Raw genomic sequence first — 24,437 nt, 5'->3', positions numbered from 1 at the left:
TCAAAAGATCAAGAAGTAAACACAACCTTGTACTTTTTCCCTACATGAAATTACATAGACAAGTATTTTTATAGCATACATCTTTAATATTTGTATTTAAACAGCATAAATTTCTCAGAATCTACTCAATACAATATTTTAGTGCAGAAAATGTCTAGAATAGTAGAGAAAGCTTTTAGAAACAAAATTTAAAATTATAAGAATTCTTGTAAAGGACTGGCCAATCCAATGAAATGAACAGTTACCTCCCAGCTTGGACTCAGAAAAGCTCATAAAAAGGAAACCTTCATTGGAAGCCCAGTAATTTTCATCTCACATATCTCTTAAGACAGCTAATTTCTCAGTTATTCTGAAGAGCATTGTGTGCTTACACACTATTTATTCAAAGGTGGATTCAGAGGAGGGACAAAAAGATACCTAGAAAAATAAGGTTTTATTTTCACTGAGTTGCACTGCTTTAGGTTGACTGTCTGCTCCTTCAGAAAAAGGAACCTTTTGGCATTTGTCAGCAGGCTCAAATATCCTGAAATGCTGAAAAGGCGAAACAAAAAATTTTCCCTGTGCTGCCTTTCTATCTGATCTTTTGTCTCATATGTTTGCCTCGGGGATGCACAAGAAATTTCTCTGAATAATTCATAAGTACCTAGGCAGGAACCAGCTTCCACTTCTGAACAAAAAGATTTGGCAACAAGCTGATTTCAGCTGTTATATTCTGCTCTATCTGGAAGAAAACTGGATTAAAAGAGAAAGTAATCTTCCTAACATAGTAAGCACAGAATATATACATGTATGTATTTATGAAGTATATAAAAAAACATACATTTATGCTGGGGAAGGCACCTTTGTACTTAAAGCTACATTCATTTGAGGGCAAGACTGATTCTCTACCTTTCAAAAATTCAAGAAACCACGTAGCATGAAGGTAATGAATAAACATGCAGAATGTAGAGATCAGCCCTACTCTGTGCTGGTGTGGCTCACCTCAAGTCCTGTGTGCAGTTCTGAGTGCTACAATATAAGAAAGATATTAAGATATTAGAGAGTGTCCAAAGGAGGGCAATAAAGATGGTGGCTGAGGGCACTTGTTCATCCTGGAGAAGAGGAGACTGAGGGGAGACCTCACTGCAGTTACAACTTCCTTGTGAGGGGAAGAGGAGGGGCAGGCACTGATCTCTTCTCTGTGGTGACCAGTGACAGGACCCGAGGGAATGGCCTGAAGTTGTGTCAGGGGAGGTTTAGGTTGGATATTAGAAAAAGGTTCTTCACCCAGACGGTAGTGGGGCACTGGAACAGGCTCCGCAGGGAAGTGGTCCCAGTGCCAAGCCTGACAGAGTTCAAGAAGCATTTTGTCAACATTCTCAGTCACATGGTGTGATTCTTGGGGATGGTCCCGTGCAGGGCCAGAAGTTGGATTCGATGATCCTTGTGGGTCCTTTCCAACTCAGGTTATTCTATGATTTTATGAATTCAACTTTTAGTTTGGAATAGCAGAATCACTGGTCTTTCCTCTAGACTACAGTATCTTAGCACAAGCCATCTTTATTTCCTAATGGTGTTGAATATTAGGCAGATGCAAATGATTTCTTTTACTGTAGTCTCTATTAGGACTGAAATAGTCTTATTGCCTGCAGATCCTTTTTACATCCCAACAGAATAAATTCCAGAAAAGACTGTTTCCAAAGCATTTTCTTAATAAGAATACAGATCCAAAACTCATAAGCTATGGGTCACGATTTCACAATACAATATCATCAGTTGAGATGACAGTACTTATGAAGGTAGACTCAAGACTTACCAGCCTCTGCATGCTTTTCACATGTGTAGGACTAATAGATAAGGCCTCTTCATACCAGCGTTTGGCTTCATCAATATTTCCACGAAGTTCAGACACCTGACCTCTCATGTAGAGAACATAGTGGGACATGGGAAAGAGATTAGCTGCTTCCTGGGTACACGCTGTGGCCTCAGCAGGCTTCCCAATCCCTATGTAGACTTCAGCTGTGGAAGGAATGGGAGGATCAATTAATGATTCCTGCTTCATCATTAGATTGTCACATTAGATGTTGTCACATGTGCTCTATTTGTAAATAGTTTCATTCTGAACAAAGGCTATATTCCCCCCAAAAATTTGCATTTTAAGATAAATTATTACCTGAATTATTTTAAATTAATTATTCTTCTAGAAAAGTTGCTTTTCTAGATATAAAAGGAGTTACAGCCTCTAAATGGCTTTTTTAAACCCCAGAATTCTCTTTATAGTTTGTTATTTATAACTTAGGTCTGGGATTTTTTAATTTTAGTTTTATTTTTGAGATGTGAGCATGCCAGTATTCCAGTACTATTTAAAACAACTGAGTAGCCAGACATACACTTCTGTAAATCAGATTGACTATAGGGCAAAAAGAAAGGGTTCATTCAGTAAGCAATTAACAACTAACAACAGAACAAGTATTTGCCTTCAGTAGCTCTTATGACACTCTTCAACACTGCTATTTCTCTACCCTGCTGGATTATCCTAATCTCTTCCTGAAAGAGTGGGAGAAGAGAGGAATAAAGAGATCCTAAATGCAAGAAAAAACTATTAAAAATTCTGAGTTGGGTCATCTTTCTCTTTATGTTGGTAAAGACCCAATAAAAATGAAGCCTCAAAGTAATTGTATAACTGCATTCTATTGTATTGCACTGTACAAGGTTTTTATAAATTAAGGTTTAAATCAAGGTGCTGCATCGAAACAGCAAAGTGATCTATCACTGCTCAAGATATGCCTCTCACTGTACTGTACAGGCCACCCATCTTGGTTTAAAGTCTCTCAGATCAGGAACTCACACTACAGTGTGAGTTGGATTTGGGATTATGCCTAAAACTCTGAATGAGACTGATGTTTGAGTGCCTTTAAAGGGGCTTTTCTCCGAGATAATTGCATCAAATAGACTTGACAGTATCTCTAACTAGTTAACTTCAGCACAGCAGAGTGTATAAACTGTAACTTACAGGTGATACCTGCTATGAATATTCACAATTATTATTTTCATCAAAATTAATTTATAACAATGACTAACAAAACATTGACTTTCAGTAGCAGTAGATGGGCAAACACAGTTTAAAGTTCTTTCTCATTTTCTATTTTTTTAACCAATTTTTGTAGGATTGCAAGAATAAATTATTTTCTTCCTCTAAGACCTGATCCTATTGGTGGGACAACAGATCTTTTTCTACCAGAGGAGCATTATTTTGCTTCTCAGTTGACTCGGTGATTTCACAGAACACATTCTACCAAACATAGCGTGTCCACATGGATGTATTGATTAATGCAGTATATTTTTAGAAACTACCGAAATGTTATTTGATGGAAAAAGTCTCACCCACATGAAGAACTAACACATGAAATTGCAGATCCAGTCACATTTTTTTCCCCTAACCCTAAAAGAACCACCTCACACAGTCAGAGATGGTACTGTATAACTAAAGAACAGCAAAGTTCTTTCTTCTGGAAGACAATGAACAGATAAAATTTTGCAATCAAAATCAACATTTAGGAGAATATAATTTTTCTAGGATTTTACTTTTACTGTTAGTAGACTTCAAAGAGCAAGTGGTAGCCTAATTTTTGAGCTGTACATAGAGCAGAAAATGTGAATTTTACTGAGAGGTGTTTTTTTAAAAAAACCCTACAATATTTTTGAAAAGCTTTGGGTACTGTTATTCTTGAGTGCTTTTTGAAAAGGTACTATGTGAGAAACAACATTTTAGTGAGTATAAAATACACTACATTATTTAAATGCTAAGCATTTGAGCTCTACAGGTCTTGCTGTCTCTTCTCCAGCATCACCAGATTTGAAACATAATTTGAAATACACACTCTCAAGTTGCTTGGTGAAAAGACAAGTTCAGAAAAATATAATTTACACACATGTAAAGCTAATTATTAATTACGCAATTAATAAGATAATTATTAGATAGTAATACTCAGTAACTAAAAATTACTCCCATTAGTGATTGTCTGCTATCACAATAATTCTAGACTGAAATATAAGCAGAGATTGTCTATTTTAACAGAATACAGTTGAAATTCTCTATTTCTTGAGAAGAAACAATTATGGTAGTAATAGCTTTTAACACTAGGCTGCAATACTGCTTACAAATTCATCTTCTGTTAATGTAAGAGATAATAAATCTTGCTGTCCTGCTCATGAACTGCAGCAGAGAAATTTGAGTTATTAACACACCTTCCTAAAAGTATTAAATTTAAATAAAATAATTCCTTTTGTTTTTAAAGTAACTCTGTAATAACTTTAAACAATCTTCTCCTTTCCTCTACCAGAAGTTACGCCACCCCAACAGAATATATAGCAGGCTTTTTGAAAAACTGTGCATGAATGAATGACTAGAAAATGGAAGTTGTAGCTAAGTGTTAAGCATGAAAGTTCATTCAGGAAATTTCTGAATTCAAAGGAGAGCTGTTCATTCTGAGATAATGACTTCAAACTGAATAAAAATGTTAAAAAACTAACATGACAAATTCAAACAAATCAGTTGTGGAAAACTAGCAAGTGCCAGCAGACTTTGTAGGAACATCTCAGAGGAGCAGCCGTTTAAAAAGAAACCAGGTGCCAATCTGATGTGCTCTTTCCAGTATCTCCACCTGGGGAACACCAAGAATGCCTTCTGGCTCAAACACTTCCAACACTTACATGTGCATTTTATTGAGGAATCAATCTATTTTCCAATCAAGCAGCATAGCAATAATGAGTTCAGTCTTGATGCATTTCTCAAAGGACTATCACAGTCATTGATCACTTAGGGACAGGTCAGGTTTTTAACAGTGAGCTACTGAAGAATGGACTAATTGCAAAAGTCACTTAGTTTCACATTTAAAATAAATCTGATTTTCCACCTTTACATGATATGCCCGAAAATGAAAGGCTGAAACAGTCCATTAATAAAAACAAGATGAAAAATTAAAAGCCAGTTACTGTGTACAAAATCAACTTCTATGGACTGAATGCCATGCTCATTTACACTAATGACAGCTGAAATGACACTGTACATCCATCCATAAGAACAAGCATTTTTCTATTTTTTTACACCACCTGTATTAGTTTGGGTAAATATCTTCCACTAAGTTTTGCATGTATTAGAACTTATTTACATAACTTTTCCATGTCTCTATAATCTTACATGAAGAATAACTCTTCATTTTTGTATTGTAAGATTTAAAGCTTTTTAAAGATTTTTCTCTCCCCCATTAAGAAGTAAAACCCTGCACAACCATACAGGGGCTCAAACAGTTAAATGTGGCATGAGTCTCAAAAAGGAAGCAATTTCCCAATGGTAAATCTTCACTTTTATTTAAAGAATATGTGCTGTAAGGTGTTAAGTAATTTGTTAAGTAATTTTATTGCTGTTTTCTATGCAAGTAACCTATATATACACTGATGAAGACACCTTCCAGAATATCTGTTTTGTATTGTGCTTCTGGGAAAAAACTTTATTCTCAGTGTTCCTACAGTTAAGAGCCTTTCTCGAGGCTCAGCATATTTACTGTAGCAGGACAAGCAGCTAAACAGCAGGATACCTAAAGACTCTGAAACACAGCACAAATTACCAACAGAAGCACCAAGAACAGGATCATTTCAAAAAGAAAGGAAGCAGACTTCAGGTTGCAGAACCTTCTCTGAAGGTAGACAGCAGCCCTCTTTAATCTCTTGGGGTTTTTTTGTTTTCATTGCTTCCCATACACAAACAGGCAGAGCACTCTTCATCTTCAGCAGTGTCCTTCTACTGGGTCTTCAACACTTCAGCTCATTGTCCAATCCAGCTCTCTCCTACTTCCCACCCATGCTTCCTTCTGCTGGGAGTCAAGAATATGGCCTACAGACCACGTGTGCCAAGATAGATATTTTTAAGAGTGAAAAGTGGCCTGTGTAGTGGATTGCAGCAGCCAACCACCAATGTGTATGCAAATCTGATTAAGTTGTGAACTAGAAAGGAATTAGAAAAGTGTGTCCAGACCCCTCCTTTGTGGGCAAAACAGCAGCAGTCACTTGCATGAATCGAAAAATCAGCAACAGGACATGACCAACAAAAACTAAAAAAAGCCAAACAGAAAATTAGCAGTTCAACAAGCTGCCAAGGAAGGCCGAGAAATTATCAGCATTACAGATGCTAAGAGTTACTGTGGATAGCTGTCTGTGACAGTTTAAAAATATTTAAAATCCATGATGCCATGATGCAGGGCAGGAGACTACACTATGCCCTGTTGGACCCTACGTTGTTCTAATCTGTGTTGTTTTCAAGGAGTCTTTCCACCCCCAAATGAGATCACTATTATTAATCACTGTAATTGCTCTTTCTTTCCAATCTTCTGGGCTTTTCCTCTAAACCACTAAACCATTAATAACTGGGAACCATTGCCCTGGAATGACTTTCACACAATAAAACTGTTAATGCAAATAGGTAAATTAAAATGCTAAGAAATAAAGGACAGTTTTGTTAAATATAAACATGAAGGGAAAAAAAAAAGCATATCACTGAAAAATGCTCTGAGAGCAGACCAAAGCAGAACAATTGCTGGCTGATTCCTAAATTACGCCTTTCTGATGCAAATATCATTAAAAACAATTGCAAGTTATACATTTTTAACTGTGTAAAAATACACTGCATTATCATTTTCTGGTTAAAATTTTATGTAACTGTCACTTTTGATATTGCATTTAGCTTGAGGCTTGGAGCAGCATAACAATACTAAATCCACTCAAGATGACTCCACATTTAGACAAACAATTCTGGGTATCTTACATTAATGAAGTCAGAAGGAAGAGAACTGAACGAGAGCTCATTATCACAGCTTCAAGGGACAGGTTGCTCAACTACTACTGTTTTTTTCCCCACATATGCAGAGTTATTTATTTCCAATTATAAAGATCTGTAGTTACAAGAACTCTATTCAATAATCTTACAAACATCTTTTTGCATTCAACGGAATCAGGACACCTAATTTTCCATATACTAAGATTCTCTATGTACATCAGAAATTAAATTCTTCAGGGATAAGGGAGAGAGTGTTCCTTTTGTTCTACAGAAGATATGACTCCATTGATAACAACTGCATTCTAAAAGTACTGTCTTATCTTTTATAAACTGCCTTACATACAGAACAACTCTAGTTTCTTGGTTTGCTTCAGTGCCACATACCTGGAAAACATTTGATCTGATAAGTGATAACAGATTCTGAATGAAACAAACAGATTTTTGCAAGTCCTCAGGCTAGCAAGAAAGAGGAGGACAAAGAAAAATAAATTTTACTTTCATAATACCTGCATGAAGCCATATTTGAGCCAGAGTCATCCAAGGATGCAGGGGACCTTGTTTAGGGGCACTGCTTTGCAGAGATGAAGCAACCTCGGACAATGCTTGCTCCACTCTGGAAGCTGCTATTGATGTGGCATGGACTGAACCTGCAGAAACAATAAAAAAAAAATTTACCATCATAGAAAGAACAAAGGCCATGTACGTTGCATAAAACATTTAACAGTGACCCTTTTCATAAGAGGCTTTACCCCAAATTCCTCATATTTAATTTGCATTTACCAATTTAGAGAAGTTTTTTTTAAATGTCAGGGTAAATTTCCTTCTTATGAAAACTTTTATTCTTGTCTGAAAGACTATATAAAAAACACACTGGACATTGGTAACTATACCTGATGCTTTTTTGGGTTGCTACTATGAATACTCTCTATTAAACTTGACACTTCTTTTCTGGCAATGTACAATCCAAAAAAGGTTTGTGATGGTATTGTACACTATAGTCTTCAGGTTGCTGCATGCACTTTGATGTTAGTATTTGCTATGTCTTTCCATAGAGTGCAATTAGAGGATTATTTTAAGACTAATAACAGAGTAAAAAAAAAAAAAGAGAACTAAAATACACAAGACAATCACAACATACCCCATCACAAATGCACAACTACACTGCACTGAATGTAAAACTCGACTAATCAAGAAGTCTGAGTTAAAATGCCTTGTGGCAAAAAAGTCCCTTGCTTAAAGAACATTCCCAAGGTACACTAAGGATAAAAGCTGCCATGGCTAGAGAATACCTAATGGCAATTGTACCTTTGATTGCTACTTACTGCCAGCATATCCAGTAGTGATTTTCTTTTAAAATCAAGAACATGAATATTTTAAGCGACACCCCTTCTTGTCATCTAAGTCTCAACATATTTCTAATTGTTTTATAATTACAAATTACAAAATCTCAGACTCACTAGACCTGATTAATAAATAATGACAGTAAAATGTTCTGCAGATACTATAAAAGAAAGAACTGATTCCTGTAAAAGTTGAACTGCACCCCAAAAGTTTGTCCTCATCACTAGAAGTCATGAAATACACAAAACCTTTACGCTCAGTATCATGGGAATTTTAAAGAAGAGATCTGCCACATAAAACATACGTTCTTAAGTGTGACAAGATAAATCAGAAAACCAGAAAGCATGAGAAACTCCCAGTATATAGATTAGGAGGAAGTTTGTCTGAAACTGTGCATCATATTTCCTTTAAGTGACAGAAACAAGTGAAAAGCAGCACAGGACATAATTAGCATTTCATATCATTATGAAAAGGAATTGCCTGGGAGATCTGAAACAGTATGTGGCAGTGGAGCTTGCTCGCCTTTACTGGTTGATGAAACAACTCAAACTCCAGCCTTCACAGCTGAACATTCACTAAAGTTTTGGCGTATCTTATTTTAAGGTTTGACTTCTGAAGAAATAAAAATGTTTAAGTTCTTACACTCTTACATGGAGTGTATTTCAAGTAAAATACTAGCAAGGGAACCATAAATAAGTACTAGTCATCAGCAACCCTTTTCTTGTCTGACAGCCGTTTCTCTAAATGCACCTCACTGAAGACTGTCACTTCTTACCCTTCAGGGGACTAACAGTGAAAGAGGCTTCTTGTCTCTCCAGAACAATTTGTAAAGAAAAGGTGCGATTCATTGACACAAAGGAGATTATCTAATCCCTTCCTTCTGAAAAGCAAGTATGCAATTTAGTATTGAAAAGTGCCTATACTTTCCACTGTGTAAAGCAAGGACTCTGGCTGCTAGCCAGGCCACAAGTAATTTCATGTCAAAAATGTGCTGTTAGATTTTAAGCCTCTAGTACTTAACCATAAAGCACATATGGCAATATATTATTAAAACTTTTTGTACATCAATTTATTAATAAAAAACCCCTATACTGTGATAAAATTCTTATGAGTTTCAGCGCCACCTATATTAAAATTAAAACAGAGTGGATACTGAGCGCTTCCTACCCTGGATTTTATACTAAGTGGCACAAAAAAGAGGAAAAAAACATAAAATATCTTCTTAGAAAAATTTTTTTTAAGTGGTATTATTCAAATTGTTTATATTTCCTCCTTAGGAAAGAGGTAATCCTTAACATATTGCAGCAATTAGTTCTCTGAAGATAAGATACACATATACACAGCAAGTCTTCTAGACTTTTAGAAACTCAGGCTGTAGATTATTCAATATAATCAACTAAATTTAAACAATATTGCAAACAAGTAGATTCTTGGGGTTCAAGATTGAAGATCAATGTTAAGCAGCATACAAAGAAACTTGGTGTAAACTTTTCGTTTGGGAATTCCAGCCCTTGAAATCTTTCACACTGCAGTCTTATTTAAAATGTAGTGAACTTAAGGATGTCACAAAACAGCGAAGACCATTGATAATTGTGCTTTTTTTATTTGGTTTTGTTTCTTTAATAACCCTCTTTGCATTGGTTAAGAGAGATATCAAGGACAGGGTTACAAAAGAAGGAAGGATGACCTCTAGTACAGCCTTGCATATCTAATCAGCACATTCACTGTATACTTTACCATACATTTACATCTTTGCTATAACCCTTTTTCTTTCTTTTTTTTTTTTTTCCAACACTGTCCAGTCGGGCATCTTTCAGGTACATTGCACTCATGTTGATAGCTCTAACTCATAAACCCGTAAATACTTCTTCAGTATAGCCACAATTAGCTGTCATCTGACTCATTTCTGCCTCCTTCTGTTAAAACACATTTAGTAAACTTTAATTTTGCAGACAACTAAAAATCATTTAAAGATCTTCTGTACTAAAAAGCTTTTTCCTGCCTTCCTTCCAATTTTATTCCTGCCTTTTCTTACTAGAACTAACTTACTGAATTCTTTGTTCCTTGTTCTAGCCCAGGATGCCCAGATTCAGATTTTTATATTTACATTACAATTCTAAAACATACAGTAATTTCAACTACAACTGCTAAACATACAAAGTGGTTTATGAGAAACTGAGGGTAAGGTATAGGTCCTGAAGTCATCTTGAAGTCTGCTTGAGGCCTCACAGATCCTACACAGCCAGTTACTTATTTGGTGGCTCCCTGATAGTTTCACTGTAAGCTCTGCTCTCTCTTCCCAGTCTTATCTGCACTTTGCTTTCACTGGTCTGAGTTCAGCACCCAACAGCCAAACATAAACATAGCCTCACTTTCAGTGTTACAATTCACTGTTGTAGCTTCCTTCAAATGCTCAGATAGAGTAGCAGCAATTTCTGATTTAAAATTTTACCACATCTTTCACGCACACAAACATCCTTCCTCTTCTAGACAACTTCTATACCTGCTGTTAGAGCATGACACTTAAGAATCAAGAAAAAATTCCCTCAAAATACCACAAGCAGCAAAAAGTGTTTATTTTGAGATAGAAAAGCATGAGGTCTGGAAAAGTATTATATCACCAAATAGATTCCGGCTACTCGCTTTTATTTAGTTAGATTTGCTCTGAAGCTTGTTTATACTACAAAAGGCCAAGTGTGAAACAGGAACTGTCTTTGCAAGATCTAGAATTCACTACTTAAAGTACTTTAAATCACAGAATATTCTGAGTTGGAAGGGACCCACATGGATCATTGAGTCCAACTCTTAAGTGAATGGCCCATACAGGGATCAATCCCACAATCTTTGTTATTAGCACTATGCTCTAACCAACCGAGCTAACTTTTTGGTTAACATCTAGAATCACAATCACATTGCACACTGCAAACTGTGACAGAAGGTCTTAACCATGTCAAAATGTTCCTAAATAAAAATCCAATAACCTCCCACTCATGTTTCCTATAATGGCACTGGTCTAGAATTTACAGTTTCTACTCACCATACTAACATACAGGCTGCAGCAACCACGTTGCAGATTCTGTGTTTCAACTAAATCTCAAATAGAAAACCTACCAACAGCCTTGAACAAACACAATTTAACCAAGAAGTTAAGTCATCTCACAGAAACCTTTCTCTTCCAAGTCACACCTACAGTACAACTTTTGTGAATAAAGCATTCAACTTACTCTCTTCAGCTTTTTCTTAAATATTACAGGAGAGTCTACATGAACCCATCTATTAAATACCATTTATAAGTCACCCTATGTAAATGAACGTGTTATGATTTCTTCAGTTCTTTTCTTGGTCATTTCCTCATAAATTCTTCACAATGTAGCCTGATGGACATAGACTAATACGTGGACTCTAAGAGCACCTATCTGGAATGCAAGCTTGGAGAAAAACAAAATCACTTTGTTATGAACATCCAATTTTCCTTCTGAAAATGAGTAAAAGACTGGACTATCATCTTCCATGGAACATGTTCATACCAACTGATAAAAGCACTATGGCAGGTTTTCTTTTTATGCCGTAAAAGAGAATATTACTCAACAGCTTTACATTCATCATGTTTTCAACATTTCAACATTTACATTTAGAAAAAATACTTTAACTGCAATGCTCATGCAGGAAAAAAGAGGAAAAACCCCACGACTTTCAACTTTACATGCACACAGTTGGCAGTAAGAACATTAGTGATGTGACACACAGACAACTCAATGCTAAGAAAAGCAATTGCTTGATACAAAGAGGCAGTACCTTCTGCAGGACTAATACATCACCCAAGTGATGCATTTAATAAGACAGACTGGTAGGTTTAGCCAAAATTAAAAATTTTTTCTTTTAAAATTCATTAAGAGTCTGAGACACCTTTCACAATCACAAATTACAAAGCTAGCTTATGTTTTGCTGCAAAGTTATGCGTGGAGATGACAGCAGTCAAGTACAGACAGCATCATTGATAAAGCATCCTCTCAGCACTTAGAAAAAGATTTTCTCTGCTTAGTCCCTGTCAAACATGTTGGTTTATGTATCTTCTTACTTTTCTCTCCTTCATCAAATTGGTCTTGTACTACGCCATAAAAATTTATGAAAAGGTAAATCAATCAATGAAAAAAAAATAATCTACTATTCAAGGCTAAACACACAGCTTTATAAGGTAACTGGTTAAAGAAAAAGAATATTATTTAACGTCCTGATTAAAGCAGCAGTTATTTTTATTGATCCATATTCTTAATTCTCTCTTATTGAGCTTGCCTTCATAATTTCATTATTTCAAAGTGTACTCTTCCTTTATTCTACAAGTAAAATTTGTACCACAAAATAAAGCAATAGTTTATTATAACTCATGACAGTAGTTGCAACATACTCCTTTAGGAACAGCAGCGGCATAAAATCTTCTCTAATACAGCATACTGGCAGCTGGCCATTATGGTACACAAGACCCTCCTAATATATCTTTATTTGCAGTCCTCTAGAAATGAATACTGCCTCTTTAATTATTAAATGCAAGTGTTAGTTGAGTGCATTCAGATCTCATAAGATTACAGCCCTCAGGGTTCTGAATGGGCAAAGAGCATCAGCCTTGTTCTACACACTATCAAAGCTTCCACTACTGATGGACAAAACAGGTACGTTTTGTGGTAAAGGAAAAGGTGATTTTAGTCCTTGAGAAATTAATAGAAATGCACAGTGAATACTACTTACAAACTGAAAAAAGGGAGTAAAAACCATGAAAGTAAGCATCTGATGGATTGCCTTTGGACAGATCAAACCACAAATTAAAACACAAAGTAAGAAGAAAAAAAAATGTTATATGTATATATAAGCCAAAAACTCCAAGAAATCCAGAGGATTTCTGATAATCTTCAAACTGTAAATCAGGTTTACAGAATTTCAAGAAATAAAAAATTAGGTAAGATGCTACACCTCTAAAGTCATGTTCCTGTTCAACAGAAGTCAAGTTGATGATAGAAAATGCCTTAGGCTTCTTTCACTAGGGAAAAAAAAAGAATTGAGCAAGATAAAGAACATGAGATTTTTCAGCCCTGGAAACTATACTAACATACTATAAGCATCTAGGGAAACCGCTCCTTACTCAGACAGCTTTAACTTTCAATAAGTTTTGACACTATACAAAGGACTCCAATATCTTTTTTATTTTTTTTCATAGTTCTGCTACTTCTCATGCATATGGTGGAAGCTCCTTTCCCTGAGGATACAGTAGCTTGGAAGTGGAAAATCTGGGCTTCACATAATCGAATCTGTGCTTTGGCTTCAGTGTTCTTTCAGTTTGCCTTCATTCTTGAGTAGGTTCTTGTTAACTTGTAGCTTTGAAAGAACAAGAACAAGCCAATTAATGCTAACTGGGATGTACTGTTTATACATAGAGTAGCTCTGAGCAAGTTCAACTCAACGATGCCCAAACCTGCAACAGAAGTCAATCAGTATTCAAATACTTCAAGAAAGTCAGACTTAACTTCTGTAGGACATGGATTTCCTCGAGTCTGAAGGAAGTGCTTTCCTGAACTTCCAGTTACAGGCTTACATATGAGCGAGCTAGTGTTTTCAAAACTCTGGTCTTATGTCAGCTATTTTAACAAGTAAATTTTGCTAATATGCAAAGATTTATTTTCTATGTTTTGTTAGGAATTAACACCTTTGATATGACATCAGTTTAAAGACTAGGTGTCAAAACCCAATCAAGATTGGATTACAGTAAATTCAGTGACAAAAAAGTGCTATTTATAAAGGTATCAGTGAAGGACAATTTAACAGAAGTTAAAAGGAGTTAAAAAGAAATGCCTGAAAACCTGTGTTGATTTTAACCTGCCACCTGAACTACTCTAGTAGCATTGATGTAAAGTTTGTACGAAAAGCAGCTGAAAGGCTGGATTTCATTGACATTCTGTTGAAACATAATCTATTTAAACACAGTTTATCAGTTGTGAAGATTATCAGAAAAATACAGCACAAACATGCCCATCAGGAATAGAAAGCCAATTTACAGCGAGTAGGTGTACGGGGCTCAGGAACTTGGTCACAGTATGGAGAGGCTGCATGGGGCCAGATAAAGATATCTGGTTTAGGATGAGGATGAGGAAGATGAGAAGATACAAACAGTTGGAGAGGAGACTCTGTTCTTGAGAGAGAAGATGAGGAAGTATCAGAGGCTAAAAAGCGAAACAAAGAGAATGATAAAGGGGTGTGGGGAGGGCAGGAAAGAAAAAAGATTCAACAGGGTTTAATGGACTAATAGATGCCAAAAATGCAAAGCATTTGTGTCACGATTCAGTAAGATGGAAATGGCTTCTACATAAAATAAATATCACTTCTGAGAGCAACAGCAATGAAAAATACCCCTTTACTTATATGTACTCTCCTTCTATACTAAACTAGAGTACAAAAGTGAAATAAAGATTTTTTTTTCACTATGTTCTAATGCATAAATTTTAAAAATAAATTAAAGGGGAAATAAAGACCAAAGTCTAAAGTAATATTGTTTCTTCCTATAATAAACTCAGTGGACTCCAACCAAATTGAATACTCTGTTTTTTAAAAGATTGAATACAACTTCTCTTAACCAAATAGCCAATGAGTCTCTGGTGATTTCCATACACATATCTACTTTTGGATATGAAATGTGTCTCTCTCCCTATGAGATTTTACTTCAGTGATTGATTCATCAAAACTCTTTTTTTGCCCCCCCTCTATATTTATTTCCTTCATCATCATATACAAACATAGGTGCGTGCCACTCACAGCAAGTCAGCTGAAACAGAGGGCAAACTTAAAGTAAATTTGGCACAGTTATTGACCAGAGCACTAGAATCAACAGCCTGGCCTTGTAAGAAACTCAAAATACACTCTTTTGATATTCAAGGGCTACACAAATTTAAACTTAATCATTATGATATTGGTAAGACCTCTATATAAAGCAGTTTTTTAATAACTTTTTTTTTAGATGTCAACTTCTGCTTAATTGACACACCTAAAAAAAAGAATTTACACCCATCAAACCTAGATTTTTTGAAGGATTTTAAAAATTAAATTTCAAATACATAAGAGCTCAGATTTGAATTTTAGCTCTCATTTCTTGGTATTTAGATTGACTGAATTCAGGGCTAGACAGGCAAATGGCATCATCATCATAGATGACAAGCAAAGTCAGGAAGGGAAAAACTTCTAAATTTGCGTGCATACACACATATACACAAAGTAGCACTACACTGTGTAACAAGGAAGGGAGCAAACATTTTCATTCTAAGAGGATTTTCAGCAATAACTTTCTTGCATTTTAACATTCGTTTATTTATTTGTCAAATTCCTTCTGCATTTCTAACCACTGTGGATCCACAGAGTTTGCAGATAAGCTCTTTCAACCCTATAAAGGTCTAACATCCTGATCACCTATTGTTTTTATCATCTACCTATTGTGAACAATATGTTATTGACAGTCTGCTTAAGCTTTCTCGAACACTATGACAAGCTTCACTTCTTTCATTCTTATATATAACCTTTTAATTCCTGCAAAAGTTTTATATAATATTCTGGAAGAAAAATTCTGGACAAATCCTGGATGTGAAGTTTTTTTATATATATTGAGAGAGTACATAACAGAGCTCTAGTCCTTGCCAGAAACTGGTATTGCAACATACCAGAGTATTGGTATTGCAACAAGGTTTCTTCTGCTAAAATGAACAACTGAAAAAACCCACCAACAAACAAAACCAACTCCAACTCTCAATTTCAAAAAAAAAAAAGGACTCCCCCATCCTTCACAATTACCTTTTATAAGATAAATAATCAAAAAGGGACCCCATAATTTTAATTTCCCATCTTGTTCTCCTTGACAGTGAAGTTCTAGCAACACAGCTGAGATTCAGAAAAAAGACAATTTGGACCTGCCAGAAAAATCAGAATGTATGCAGAGATCCTGTTTTACAATCAAGATATTGTCTGCAGGACTTGAATCTGGGGCAAGTTTCTTGAAAAGCTCCCCATTTTGGATGAGGGTTCATCTTTACTTAAAAGCATTGAGGAATCTGCACTCTTTAAAATGCACCAATTCACTATGCTCTCAAGTGTGGCAGATGTAAAATAGTACACCCTGGGGGTGTAGATCAAAAGCTGTATGTCCCCACTGGAAAAATAACAAACAAAAAATCACAACTAACCACAAAAAGCCCTTTTACAACACCCCTCCCCAAAAAGCACTTTTTTGAAGGCATAAAATTTTATCTATAGCTATGTCTATCTATATATGTAAATGAAACCTATAAAATCTAGATATGTTCTTAAAAATGAAACAATGAGCTAGACCAGAATATAGAATGATCACCACAGAATGATATAATGTCATCTTCCCCATTTTAACTACACAAATAGAAGGAGACATAAAATTCCACATTAGGGGCACCAAGCTACATTATTCCATAACATATTGCAATTCTTTGAAATCAGGTGACCTGATCTTTGTAATCATAACTGTTTGCACTATAGCAAGCACAGAACACTTTTACTTTATTTTAAATTCAAAACTGAGTGATCATTGAATCCAATTTTAACTTTCAGAAGTTAAATATATAAATTGGATTTTTATGTAATGCACAATTCTGATACTAAACAAAGATACACATTACACATTTCAATGTATCTTAACTTGTGGGTCAAATGTACTCATATTCATAGTTTGGCAAACTTTTCTATAAGCTGTTTGTGTCAAAGTGTGATTAAACAGAAATACACTCTTGAAAGGTGTCAGGAAAAACATGCTATGGTTTTCATATAAAACCCAGAAAAGAGAAAACTCTCAAAATTTAGAACACAAGCAAGATACTGTAAAAGTTACACAATTCCTTCTGCAATCTTCACAGAATGCATGTCTCATATGCTTTCTGACTGTATAAGTTTTAAGGTATATTAGTTTGCATTATGATAACTGAATATATTAATATAGGAAAAGACATATTGTCAGTATTTACTGACATGTAACAATCTTAATTTTTATGTAGTGCACCTGTGTACTACAATTTTTATATGTATATAAAAATAATACAGTATATACAATTTATAATAAATTTTGCTTATAATGTCAACTATGTCTACAGTAAGCCTACCCACCCATGTAATTATATTTTAACATAGATTTTAATTCATTTAATTAGCAACAATGTCTTCAATTTTTTTGAGATTAAAACTTCTGAAATTTTTTTGATTTACCTTGTAAACAAAAATGTGCAAGTACCGAACAGACTGAAAAGCACAGGACTTTGGCAAATAGGCTAGTTCAGAATAATAGTTTTTAGCCCTTGTGTAACAAAAGACAACTAAGCTCAGCAAGTTCCATACTACAGATATTTACAGAGAATGTGGTCAGCAAATACTTCATAAATAAAAAAAGAAAAAATCATATATCACACAATGTCTATTTCTACTTACATGATAACAGTGAAGATATAACTTCATTTTGCAAAATAAACTAAAAAAACTAATGCAAAACCTAGCTATGGCCATACCATTTTACCTATTTCATTGTTCAAATGTAGCTCTTACCTGTTTCAGGATCACTGAAATCTGGTAATGTAATTGTATTAAGCTGCCGTCTGTCAGCAATAGCTCTGTCTAACAGGCTGCTCCCGCGGCCGGAGTCACTGCAGTGAAGTACAGAAATCGTGAGCTATTAAAATAAAATTTTACACCGATATACAAGTTGCATGCTGCCCTACTCCCACAAAGGTTCTTGCTATAAAAGTTCTGGCTATGACCAAATTTAGTACCAAGCACCACTAACCACTCATAGCGCATTAAGCCAGTTGCATTGAAACAGAATCAAGCTGAGCAAAACTAAACCTGTATTTACTTCAGCAATTCTGTTTTCATAATTAATACAACCACAAAGGAAATAATGGCTTTTAATTTGGTTCATAACTAACACCTCTACAGAAAGGATCTACTGTGCCTTAAATATTTATATAATATGAAGTACAGCTACCACAGAAAGCCGAGAAGGCAGATGTAAATTTGAAAATCCATACCTCTCTCAGATTGAAGAGAAACACTAAACTCAGGACATCTAATTTTTGGTAAAGATGTTATAAAGATGCCATAACTTCACTTCACATAAAAAAGCATCACAATTATCTCCAGAGCTGTGGGGTGGGCTGCCTGTTTTTTGATTTTTTTTTTAATATAGGCACATTTGCATATTAACTGCCTAATGTTGAATTTGATCCTAACAGCACAGTAGGAACATTTTGAACACTTCTAACATCTAACAGCCTATGCAGTAGCAGTGATTTCCACTCATTGCACCTGTGGACAAATGCACTTAATTTCTATATTAGCTGTAACTCAGTATCTGCCCCTCAGGTTTCTTGTTAATATGCTTGCTGGAAAACTAATAGCTCCTAGAACTACTATTAAAGACTCAGCAGAAGAACAGGGACTGAAGAACTAAGTGCTCTTTCTCCTCAAGATGAGGCAAGTACTGAGACACGTTGTCAGCAAAGTGTGAGGAAGCACATATGGGCATTCCTTTTTTAATATTCTATGCTTAATAAAGTAATTTCATTTTTAGGATCGTAAGTCTGGTACTACTCACTATCAATGAATATCTTTTTAAAAGTCTCATTTAAAAAAAATAGAGAACAAAGCACCCCAAAAACATTAATTAAGCTTTAAAGCAACTGAACTGTTAGCCCAGCTTTGGAGAGTGCAAACTTTTGTCTGATTCTCACTGAAGAGAAAAACCTGTACAAAACTCCTAGTTTAAAGTAAAGCCTGAGAAACTTTAATCTAAACTGCAAGACTGGAATTCAGCACATCTCTTCATCTGCCTTAATTTAACAACACCCTCCTTACAAATTTGAACTGAGAGAAGGTCAAGAAGCCCCTCAATAATTCCTTAGAGTTGCACACTTCAAAAGTCAGTGAAACAACATCCCCTCTTTCTACCACTGTTATTAAATGGTATAAATACAATTTTGTATTACCTAACAGTACTGCAATATTTCCTTACAAAATAACACTATTATAGCAATCCACATGAAACACAAGGGAACTTTCTGGGACACACACTATCATCTGTAGTTGTTACATCAGTTGGTATAAATTTTCTGGTAATTGCTGTCTTCAATCCACAAGCAGCAACGTGCCACATTGTTGCTGATGAGGAAAGCCACACTTAGCCTAAGTATCTTCTAAGACCAGCTCTGCCATTGTGGTTTGTTGTGTTTTCCTAATGCAAACTAAGTGGAAAAATACTCGGATATTTTCTAATGCGCTTCAAGCAGCAGGTTGGAGGTACACATTTAAACCTTCCAAGCCTTGCAGCACAAAGTTTTAAATTCATATTAAGCATCTCATGAGAAAAAAATTTGTATGTCAACTGAAGACAAAATAAAAAATGTTCTAAATCTTAGGCACACTGTGGCATTTGGCCCTCACTTTGTGTTGTACATCTAGTTATCTGTAATTTATTTTTATTATTGAAATATTATTGAGGGCATTGAACCCAAGTTTATTGCACAAAATCAGATGAATTGAAGAAGAAATATTTAATGTAAACCACAGCTTATCAAAAAAGTGACTTCTTATCTCATTGGGAAAATGAGACATCAAAATTAGTTTTCAGTCCAAATCAGAATAGAAGAAGATACTTCAAATAAGCATAAAGGATATTTAAACCTTTGACAAACAATATTCCAGAAAGGTTTAAAGTTATTAAAAGACCTTTTATTATTGGCTTAAAGAACTATTAAAAAAAAATTTCAATTATTTCCGGTGGGAGACATTTTCAAATGGTGCTTTGCAGCAAAATGAAGTGCATGTTAAAATTGCAGAATTTGGAAAATTTAACTTTTCACAACAATCCTGCATCATCATTCTTCAGTATATCAGGAGTGCAGTCGGGTGAACAGAACTTCTCAGTCACATTTCAGATCTCAGTGAGAATTGTTACCCCAGTCCGACCGATCTGGATCACTGTAATACCATATGAAGTTATTCAGCCCTTAAATTTCACACAGATGAGCCAAAGAAAGATTACAGCTCGGTATCTTTATTCACTGTTTGATATAACTCTGAATGTGTCATTTAGAAAACCCATCTCCTTCCATCATGACACTTATCCACAGTTCCTGTCCATTCCATTCCTAACTTGATTTTAACGCATCACCAGAGCTTCAAGAAAAGATTTAAATGTTAAGATTAAAAAAAAGCAGAAAAACTATCAGATGCAAAGTAGTTCTTGTTAATTTTTCCACTTCGATGTTCTTGAAGAATGGCGATGAGAATTAGCAACCACTGCTGTTTGAAGCTGACACAGCCAAGAGTAAATTTTCACAGTCACCGCTGATGTCTGAAGGAGGCATTAAAAGTGTGTTTAACATGGCACAGTAGCTCTTAGCACAAAGACAACAACAACTACAAAGTAATGACAAGCTATGATTAAAGCCCTGATCTCTGTAGAAGATGTCACAGCAGAGAAGGAAGGTGAAAAGTTGTGCCAGAGTACATGCAAAGCCTCTCTGAAATTACACAGAAATTTTAACTATTCTGCAAAGCACAGCACTCTGATACTAAACTCTTAACCCCCACTGCCCACACACACAACCAGCTAACTAAAATAAACCACCACCCACCAAGGTAAAAGAAAAATTTTCTCTCAGGTCCCTGCTGCTCGTTCAGTGACTTTGACTTGAAACCGATTGAGCTCAAGCCTTCCTGGTTGCTGACATACTTGCTTTCTGCACCCTGAGGGATGCTCCCTATTCCACAAGGCAGTATTGGTCTCTCTCAGTGTGCTCCGAGTGACTCAAATCCCTTCCCAGGCTTTTCCTGCCACACCTTCCAAACTTTCCTGCTCCCAACTGCTCACTAGCTCATTAAGGAGAGAAGCAATTGTCCCTCTTCAGCCATTAGGTCAGCGCTCTCAATCTTAAAGAGTTTCATGTATTTACATAACTGAGATCAATTTAGAGGAAAAACTGAACAGCCAGTGTTCATCATACTGCTACACAGGTATCTGATGCCACCTGGTACAAAGTTCTTCTGCTGTAGCATCTCTTCTTCAGAAACTGTCAACCCTTCAAACAACCAAATAGCAGAAAATTCTGCCTGTCCTCTTCTTCAGGTACTCGATAAACATGTTGAATAGTACCAGCATGGATTTCTGCTAAGTGGCCTTTCCATTTATTTCACAGCTTGCTAAATATATATGGCAAAGGACCTCCACAAAAACATTTTGGAAACCCAAACAGGACTATAACAACTTATCGATTGGTAATGCCTTTGAAGACCTAAATAGGTTCATAAGCAAGACCTCCTTTAAAAAAAAAAGCCATGCTACTTTGCAAGCATATCATATCCATATGACCTCTGATGCTTTAGTTTTAATTAATGTCTAGTCCTCTTTCATATTATTTAATGAAAATTCTTGAACTATATTTCCACTACAGCAATCTCTCTGCTTACCAATATAAAAGACTCTAAAACTCCAAATCGGGAAAAAAACCAAGACCATACAAATACGTTGAGAATGGATGAGTTACCCAATCTCTCTAAGCAGTGCTCACCTCTCCAGAATTTACTAGCTTTGGCATACCTTACTTCATAGAACTCTGGGTACTTCTACATGACCATCAACTGATGTCTTTGCACTTCATCCCCCAGATTCCCAGAGGATTAGTTTGTTCATATGAAATGCCAGACCAAGCAAATGCAGGACTGCTAACCTAATATTGCCCTGCTGAGCAGGGCAGCGAGCAGCCTAGAATTCTACAGCATCTTACCTTGGGTTAGTGAGATTGTAGCACGATTTCCAAATCTGGAGCATGTGTTTACACGTAAGGAGTGCTTCATCTGGGCCTCTGCACAGAGACTCCAATTTGACTTTTGTAAACAGTAATCTAGTGAAAAAGGAAATTAAAAGAGAAAGAAAAGAGATTCCCATTCAAGCAAAACATTTTTAAAGATAGTCAACATCACACTAAACTGGAGGAAACATACTTTCAAATATAGTCATAACTTAAGTAATAGTTTAATGAAGTAATTACATAAAGTCAAATATGTAATGTCACCAAAGTAACAGTGCTTTTTACATGATGGCCTTTTCAACTGGACAGAAAGAACAGTTGAGAAGACAATGTAGCTTAGTGAAATTAGCAAGAGCACTAAGAACAGTACATCACACGCTGAACAGTGACACCCATCCCTGCCCAGGGGCAGCGGTGGGGAAGGAGGGATTGGAACTAGAGGATCTTCAAAATCCTTCCAACCCAAGCCATCCTATGATTCTATGTCTTCACTAAAAAAAAAAAAAATCTTTACTACTTTCATAAGAAAGGACAGTATTTTGTATTAACTGGCCTCAAATGACAGTAATCTAACATATAACCCACATAAGAAAATAACTTGGTACTGATGCAAGTTACTTCCCTATGTTATCAAGTTCTCTTACAGGAAAATGGAAGAGGCTATACTGAAGAAGACACCACTACACCAGACAAGATTCAAGAGAACTAGTCAGCATTGGTAAAGTCAACCAGAAAACATAGTTCCACTCTGCATTATGTTGACATCAGCAGACACAAAAATTGATATTTAATTTCAATTTTGAACATTTACAAGTGAGAGTCTGAAGACAGCACAACATCCATCAAATATGCAGCAAACCATTCATAATGGACGCAAACATGTTTGCCAGAAGTCACTATAAATTAATTCTGATTTCAAAGTTGATGTTTCTAATGGCAGCAAGACAAATAAAGTGCACAGCCTCATAAGATGACAACTGCATATTCCTCTTATATTCCATGTATCCCGTTGAAGGTTCTCCACAGAGACTAACTTAGACACCTTCCTGGATATTTAAAGAATATAAACGCAATGTGATAATAAAGGAGCTAGTCAATTGGTATGCACATTTATAGGAGCCCCAGCATCTGGGAACAGAGAATACACCAGAAAAATACTAATTTAAAAGCAATTTTTAGTAAATTGCAGGATTAAAGAGCACAAAGCAGGAGGAGAGTGTGGATATAAAACTGTTTGCCTACTTTCCCTTTTTAAACCCAGGTGTACTTTGGCATTTTGTTCCAGTGCAACCTTAATCATACCAAGTGAAAAATTTATATGATTGCTCATATGGTTTGTGTGGGAAGACTGAGAAGGGCGTAGAGGGTGGGCATGTGTGAAAGCTCAGAAGTTTCTTATCCCAAATACCCACTTTGAGGCTGCTAATAGTAATTGCAAACTGCCAGAGAGTTTTCTCAAGAATAAGAAATTACATCAAGTGCCTCAGCAAGTTACAGTAGCTAAAGCTTTAGCGTTGCACTGAACATCCTCTGCAGAAACTACCCAGCATGTAAACCTAAAAATGAATCACACTACCTTAAGTGTACAATATGTGTGTTGTGGGACTGGGGAGGAAACGAAAGGCAGGTCACTGAGTTAGTTTAAGAAAATGAGCACCTGTAGATAAGTCAGGCAAATACAGTCATATGCAGTCTCACTTGATGTCTTGAAAGAACGCAGAACAAAGTAATCAGTTACGATAGTTTAGCTTTCTTCCTATTAGTAAATTGGATTTGAGCATACAGGGAGCTATATAGATAATTTAAAGTCATATTTCATTTGGCAGAGATGTACTCTCTAGATATTAGTTTAACTGTGACTATATCACTGCAAGAAAAAAACATCAAGGTCTGTCCATCACTTTACTGAAGAGAGAAGAAAAATGACAAAAACATCCTCCTTCCCTCATGCTCCCCTCCATCTATTTTACCCTTAACACATGCACACAGCTCCCTCACCAAAGAAGACCTTTACCTCAAAATCCAAACCCAAAATCACAGGAATCTACCTTATACAATCCCTCTCCTGTTTCTCTGTATGTAAAAGACAGTACTTTTTACGTTTTGAAGAGCCTATAGAAGTTTAATTTTTTAAAATCTGTGATCATAAAGCACTTTACAAAAGTTATGGAACACAATCAATTCAGAACCACTGAATTTGCAAGTCATTAATCATAATATATAATATATATAGAGTCAGTAATCATAATATATACATTATTATGTACAGTTTACAGATAGACTGAATTTACATTAACAGTCTTCAAGTATTTAAGATGTTCAGGAATCTTGTAGCAGAGAGAAGGCACAGGATCAGTCATCATGGCTAGGCTTCGCGAACGAAGATTTGGGAAGGCTCTGTCCACATTTGCTACAGGCACGCTGGTGGCTTA

General features: G+C 35.7%; 1 protein-coding gene across 1 annotated transcript in view; it reads right to left on the bottom strand.

Annotated features, from left to right (window-relative positions):
* The window catches only part of TTC7B (tetratricopeptide repeat domain 7B), a 137,747-nt gene that overhangs the window by 28,657 nt on the left and 84,653 nt on the right, over positions 1-24,437 (bottom strand). Inside the window, exons 15-20 of the mRNA XM_017813791.1 lie at positions 21,982-22,098; positions 17,744-17,841; positions 14,197-14,361; positions 12,896-12,946; positions 7,318-7,458; positions 1,796-1,998 (exon numbers count right to left, since the gene is read on the bottom strand). Of these exons, the coding sequence (XP_017669280.1) occupies positions 1,796-1,998; positions 7,318-7,458; positions 12,896-12,946; positions 14,197-14,361; positions 17,744-17,841; positions 21,982-22,098 (775 nt within the window). The remainder of the gene's footprint in view (positions 1-1,795; positions 1,999-7,317; positions 7,459-12,895; positions 12,947-14,196; positions 14,362-17,743; positions 17,842-21,981; positions 22,099-24,437) is intronic.

Source organism: Lepidothrix coronata, unplaced genomic scaffold, assembly GCF_001604755.1.
Source record: "Lepidothrix coronata isolate B3197 unplaced genomic scaffold, Lepidothrix_coronata-1.0 Scaffold43, whole genome shotgun sequence".
Lineage (NCBI taxonomy): Eukaryota > Metazoa > Chordata > Aves > Passeriformes > Pipridae > Lepidothrix > Lepidothrix coronata.
This window is presented reverse-complemented; position numbering and strand designations above follow the sequence as displayed.